This window comes from Seriola dumerili, unplaced genomic scaffold (assembly GCF_002260705.1).
Source record: "Seriola dumerili isolate Sdu_G_001 unplaced genomic scaffold, Sdu_1.0 BDQW01000018.1, whole genome shotgun sequence".
Taxonomy (NCBI): Eukaryota; Metazoa; Chordata; class Actinopteri; order Carangiformes; family Carangidae; genus Seriola; species Seriola dumerili.
The window spans coordinates 955,747-962,548 of record NW_019174273.1 but is presented as its reverse complement, the minus strand read 5'-3'; the positions used below and the strand labels follow the sequence as shown (position 1 = coordinate 962,548).

Genomic DNA, 6,802 nt, shown 5'->3' with positions numbered 1-6,802 from the left:
ATCTAAAGAATGAATAAAAGTAATGAATGATTAATTCAGAGAAGGTGGACTGGTGTGTTCTGTGAGTATAGAAATGAGAGATTTCAGTCACAAAAACTCACGCCTGTTAAGTTCCCTCAGGAGGAAGAGAACGTTTTTGATCCAGTTTCCTTCTCTTTTTGAAATTTGACAAATGTGATGCAACTCTCTCAGCACATGTACAACTGGGAATTTGCAGCAAAATTGCAGTGTTGTTTGTTCTTGTCTGAGCAACAGTCCAAAAAAGAAAATACTCAGATTTAAGAAGCTGCAAATGTTTGGTATTTTGCTCGTTAAATGGTTCAAATTGAAAAAGTCTTTCAGCAGCACACTCAGTCATAGATTATATAAAGATAAAAGACATAAAGATAAATGAAAATCAGACCATAGTTAAATGTTGAAAAGAAAAAGGAAACTGAAAACAAATTAATAAAAAGATATAAAGGTAAAATTGTGCTTCAGTTTTGCAACAGAAGTGACAATCAGACACAATCACACTGCACTTGGCAATTTTTGCATTAAAAGTAATTCATACTCTTACCAGCTGGGTGCAACAGTATCACACATGACTGAAAAAGATGGCATCACTCTCGGTTCGACACCATCCAGTCATTCAGTCGTACACAATGGCCTTATTTATTTTTTGTGTTTGTTTCTCCTTTAGTTAAAGTTGTTGTGAAAATTGTATTAAAGCCACTGTACTAATGATGTATAATGATATTATTTGGTGTATAGCCAAAGATTTCTTCCAGTTGGTGTCAAAAAATAAATCCTCTTTGACTTTGAGTAGTTATTTCATGCTCAGATGAGTAAAGCAGCGCCGTGTGGTTTCATTCAAATGAGGAATATTCACCTAAATCAGGTCGTTTTTTATCTCATTTGAAAGGAAGAAGGTCACTGAAGGTCATCCATGTCTTTATTTCCTCCACAACTGACAATTACTGCACTTAATTCTGATATGAAACACCAGTGCCAAGCTTTTAATATGTACCAAGAAAAGTAACCATATCACTCTCATCTCAGATCTGATTTTCCCACTTATTTTAATCCTGCTGATTCCCTATATTCCCCAACTAATTACTGTTGAGATCTTAAGAAGTGGTCCTAGTGTTTATAAAATCTTGTTTTGTAACGAATGGTGACCAGGTCTTTTCTGCCCTAAGCTGCAGGACTCAAGATCAGTTTCCATCCAATTATAGTTACATTTCCTGTGGTTATTCTATTTGATCTTTTACAATTTTTTCATTTAATTTATTTTCAGCCTTGCTAGCAGCAGCCGGCACTTTCATCCAGCCTGAAATAGCTCAGCTGTCATGGTTTACCATGACGGACAATTTATGTTTGGATTTTGTTATTTCCTGTTTTATTTTGTAATCAGTTTCCTTATGTGTCTCTTGATGTTTATACTTCCCGTCTTTGTAATGTTTCCCTGTTTGGTGATTGTCTGCCACCGCCCTAATGTGTTTCACGTGTGTTCAATCACCCTTGCCTCCCTTGTGTGTATTTAGTCTCTGTGTTCCCCTTTGTCTGGGTCGGTTTGTCAGCTGTAACTGTCCTCTGTGTTATCTGTTGTTATGTAAAATCTCTAAACTACAAACAAAAACAATCAAAAATTCATCCAAATGTTATACTGTACATACCCCATATTCATAGTGCCTCCCATTGATCTGTTCACACACTGATGGCTGCAAGGACACTAAGCAAGTTACTGGCCTATTGGGGTTCAGTATCTTGCTCAAGGACATTTTGACGTGTAGCCATGTGGAGTCTGGGTTCGAACCAAGAACTGTCATACGCAAGGAAGTGGTTGGTCATGCTGCATCATTTACCAAGATTTATGTGCAAGGAAATTAAATGTTTCTTAACACTGAACAATACAAAGGTTTGAGCAGAAAGGGGTCGGAGTAATGAGTCATTTCATTTTTTCTGACAGGCTCAAAAGTTTCATTTTGTGCAGTGTGCGCACCATGACAGTTTCATTCTTCCCTCGGCGCCAGCCCAGGTCAAACATTTTGAATGTTTGCTCATCGTGCTACACCATACACTGAGCTTGTGAGTGAAAAGACGTCATTAAAAAAAATCATCAGGATATGATTCACATCAACAAACATGCTTGTTGTTCTCTGTGGCTGCAGGAGTTAAAGGGGGTCAGTGAGGTGACACAGCTCCAGGTCAGCTCAGCGAAGACGTCAGAGGTGAACGTGATTGCTACGTTTTTAACCTTGTTTACATCCATGTGGTGTTTTTTATGTATCATACAAGACATATCATAAGTGAAATAATCAGTATTTCCATCTTGGAACTGCAGTGAACCAATGACAGTCTCATAAAAACAGGTTTAGAGTTTCATACGTCACAAACCTGAGGAACCAATCCTGTCACCTTGTCAGTAAAGAGAGCGAGAGTTAGCATTAGCACAACCACGAACAGGCTAACAAACAACATAAACAAATGAAAGATGCTAACTACGCTAACCGTTCTGATACATTTTGATAAGCTAAATCTGTGATGTTTCCTCCTCTAACCATCCTGATGCTCGCTGCTCTTTCACCTGTCAAGGTAGCACAAGCAGCGGTGGTGGGCGGGGCATAAGGCCTGATCCAGATTTCCCAATTTCCCAGTAAGAGTAGATGTGTTTATGGCCCCCGTTTATGATTGTTTTCTTTCACTTTTTATTTGTGAAAACCATGTTAAACAAAATATTAATCATTTCATACATTTGTTTCACTGGATACGTAGGAACTTTGACCTGCTGGTGATGCTACAGTCATGGGGTCACTGAATCTGAATCTATAGGCCTAGATGTTAAGATATTTCCATTACATCACCTCTACTCAGTTGTCATTTTAGCATGAATCACATGCTGCTGAAAACCCTAGGCTAAGTAGGTTTCAGAAGAAGAAGAAGAGGATGATAGGAAGCAGGTGATCAAGTATGACGTTCAGCTGCCAGGAATTTGTGTTTTATTAATTCCTGGCATACAGCAAAAACAACACTTCAACTGTATAAAAAAATTCAAATTCAAATAAAAAAAAAAAAGATAGTGAAGCCTGTTAAAGCTTGAGAAGCCTGGGTGTGTTATGGTTTCACAGGATATAGAAACAGAGAATCAAAAGTTCTGAGAAATTACGTCAAGGTCAAGAGTACGATCCAAGAACACAGCAAAATGGAAAATGACAACACAAACTCATTCACCCTGCCATCGCTTTCAAACCCTAGCTGCTGCTTCTCCTAAATTTAGTTTAGTCTTGAGAATTAAAATCTGGCATGAAGATCAAAAAAAAGATTTCTTTCTTCTACTGTACTTAGACTTTATTTTTCATTTCAGTTTGGCAGCAGAGATTCCGCTGTAAAAATATTAATATAAATCAAATGTTGTAGAAGTAGTCGAGAGACATAACGTGAGAAAACTGGCTCAGTAATTATTCGATCCATTAAATGGTTGATCAGCAGGTAATGAATCATCAAATATTTTGCTAATCAAGTTGTTTCAGTAATTAAATAATCTGAAAAATATTTTCCTGTTTGCTCTAAGAGACTGTTAATGCCATTTTTACAACATTAAACAGTTCATGGGTTATATAATCAGAAGATTAATTGAGACAAACAAAAGTTACAAAGGCAATACAGCTCTGATGTTTGCTAAATTAACTCACTTCAAGATACTGGTCTTAATAGGATTAGTGAGGCTGTGGCTGCAAGCCTCAGTGTGTATTAAACTGAACAGCAGCGTGTTTTAGTTCTTATGAATTCAGCTTTCCATTTACAAGAGAATTAACGAGCAGTTGTTTTTTCCTGGTTTCCAGGAAGTGAAACTTATGTCAGAAATATCAGATTAACAAAAAATCCTTACCTAGCCTCAGCCATTGTTAATAACATGAAATCCTGATTTCATGGGATGAAGGTTGATGGAAGTTCCATTTCAGATTTACACTGCAGCCTAAAATTATTATTATAATGAATAACTGTCACTCAGTTTACTTTTATATATTCTCTGTTTTTTAAATGTTTTTTTAAATAACGTTTTAATAATTTAAAAAATATTGGCAGCTCAGAAAGTTTACAGGAGCAATAATGATAATAATAAGAAAATAAGTATGAGTATGAATGATAAGAAATTAACACAAAAGAACAGTTCATGATAAAAACAAACTTTTATTCCAACTTAAAAACTGAACCTCACTCCCCTGTCTTTGCTACTTGGCATAAAGCATCTCTTTTCTTTTGGCGTACATGGAGCTGAGAGAAAACACAGCATCTGTGAGGACAGTGGGGAGAAAGGGGAAGAGCTGGAAGAAAAACCTATCCATCACAGAAACCAGCAGGTATCTGTGTTTCGGCTGAGCCGACATGACTGCATGCAGCAATGCGTCAATGACCATGTCGGCGTCCTTGAATCCCGTCTTGCACGTTGACAGGAAGTACTCGTTGGCCAGGTTGATGTACTGTCGGTTGAAGATTTGCCTTCGATTCTTGTGTAGTTTCTCCCAGATATCCAAACCTGTCTTCATCTTCAAGATGTTAGTGGCTCTGCCGAAATTCCCTGGCTGGATGATGCTGACCTGAAAGTGGAGAAAGTACAGTTTAGATATTGGATTCGTCTGTTGACATTCTCAGATCTTTATGTTTCTAATGCAACAATACAAAATTCAAATAATAGAATAATTGGGAATAGTTTAGTCATTTGCTTTCCTGCTGAGAGTTTAATAAAAAGTGATCTCATGGCAGCAGCCAGTTACTTTATTATCTCAAAATTATGAAATAAAAAGTCAAAATAAGTCATAATTTTGGTAGGTGCCAACATTTTATGACTTACCATAAGTCATTTTTCTTCTTTCATTTCCAGCATTGGATCAGTTATTTTCATTTTTTGGCAGAAATGTGCTTCAATACATATTAAAGCTAAATTATACTAAAACTAAATTAAACAAACTAGATAGTATGTGTTAATTACGGACCTTTATGGAGGCGCTGGTAAACATATTTTGGTGCCATTGGATAGAGTCATTCATTAAGACTTAATGTCTCATAATTTAAAGTTAGACACACAGATAATGTCAAGGTTTGACTTACATAAATAAAACCTAAAAATGAGTACTTAGCATCTCATAATTTTTACTTAGGAACACAAGATTTTGATATTTTCAGTTGAAATAATGAACAGTACAGTAAAAAAACCTAATACAGCTAACATGAGTCTGAGACATGAGATCCTCTCATCTACCGCTTCACAAGAAAGCAGGACACACTGCAGCACTGATATGAACACACTCCACACTGCACAGAGTCAAACCTCATGCTTCAGAGTGTCACAGGATTTGCGTGTGGTTTTTCCAGCATGACTTTACCTTCACACCAAAACTGGCCATTTCAACCCTCAAGCAGTCCGCAAATGCCTCCAGACCCCTCTTTGAGACGCTGTACGCTCCCATGTTCAGGCAGTTGAAGAAGGCAAAGATGCTTGACACATAAACCATCCGACCTGTGGCAGTCAGGAAACATAAAACCTTTTAAACTTTTACCCTCAACACCACTACAATAAGAAACGTGAGGTTATAGAGCAGTAAGTTACACGTTTTCGTACCTTTAGCAGCACGAACCAAAGGTAGAAATGTGATTGAGGTCCTGATGCAGCCAAACAGGTTGACGTTAACCATGTTGCGGAAATCTTCAATAGTGCTCCACTCGATCTCGGCCCAGTCTGAGATCCCAGCGTTGTTCACGACGGCCCACAGACCTGGCAACGAGTAAAGGTCACAGGTTATTCTTGAGAAATGTATCTTTAAAACTTAAATTTATGAGAATGAAAGTCAAATTTTTGACTCTGTAGGTAATCATTTTCAGATAGTGTGTCAAATTTATGAAAAAAATGACATTTTTGACATTTGGCAGAAATGAGCTTCCACAGATGTTGAAAACTGAATCCAACAGCAGTTGCGTCATGTTTTACAGGTATGCTAAACTCTCACCTTTCTCTGGCAGGTTGTCTTGAACCATCTTCTTTGCTCGCTCTACATCTTCATCACTGGTGACGTCCAGTTTGAGGATTTTCAGATTACTGGAGCTCTGTCGGGCCAGGCTCTGAGCTCCCGCTCCTCCTGGAGACAAACACCCAGCAAAGACTACAAACCCTTTGTGGTCCAAGCACTGAGCCAGCTGGTGTCCAAAGCCGCTGTCACAGCCCGTTATCAGCACGCCATAGCCGTAACCGTCCTTCATGTGGCTGCGGCAGTGGCGGGAAAACAGTTTGGCAAGTACAAAGAGCAGGATGGCAGACACGGGGATGATGCCGATGATTTGGCCGATGAAGAAAATCGTGTTCATGCTGATGAACCGTCTGTGAACGACTGTGTTGACTGTCTTTCAGTGCTGAAAACCACACAAATATATAGGCATCCCATTCACAATACAGCGACAGTTTGTTGTGGGAGCTGCCTTCAGAAGTGTTAATGTGCATTTTACACAATTTGTTCAGGTTTTCATGTGACTTTAAAGCACATAAACTGGGTTGTTAGAACAAATTGCGTGAAGATATTTGGATGAATTTCCTTTCTAGGAAAAGAATCACACGACATGATGAGAATTATGACTTTTATCCGAAATAATAATGAATTAGTGAAGGATAACACTTACAAATTCACTATAAGCATGCACAGTCATATGAAGGCAGTTTGACTTGGCATCACCAAGACCCAAAACTACAAATAATTTAGAGTAATTATATCAAAACAACATGTGAGTCTTTTGATCTGGTGGTGCTGTGAAGTGGAAATGATGCCAAGCA

The 6,802-nt window shown here is 38.0% G+C and overlaps 1 protein-coding gene across 1 annotated transcript; it reads right to left on the bottom strand.

Annotated features, from left to right (window-relative positions):
* Positions 1–4,209: 4,209 nt before the first annotated feature.
* Positions 4,210–6,342, bottom strand: LOC111232276 (D-beta-hydroxybutyrate dehydrogenase, mitochondrial-like). The gene is made up of 4 exons (XM_022759719.1): positions 5,988–6,342; positions 5,603–5,755; positions 5,367–5,500; positions 4,210–4,580 (listed from the first exon to the last, which is right to left on the bottom strand). The coding sequence occupies exons 1-4, from the start codon at positions 6,340–6,342 to the stop codon at positions 4,215–4,217; spliced, it is 1,008 nt and encodes a 335-aa protein (XP_022615440.1). The 3' UTR covers positions 4,210–4,214.
* Positions 6,343–6,802: the final 460 nt, after the last annotated feature.

Excerpts from the sequence above, each read along its gene's own strand:
- LOC111232276 (XM_022759719.1), bottom strand. The coding sequence starts at position 6,342 with ATGAACACGATTTTCTTCATCGGCCAAATCATCGGCATCATCCCCGTG. Across the intron at positions 5,756-5,987 it reads AGACAACCTGCCAGAGAAAG|GTCTGTGGGCCGTCGTGAAC; the intron begins GTGAGAGTTTAG and ends ACTCGTTGCCAG. Across the intron at positions 5,501-5,602 it reads TTTGGTTCGTGCTGCTAAAG|GTCGGATGGTTTATGTGTCA; the intron begins GTACGAAAACGT and ends TGACTGCCACAG.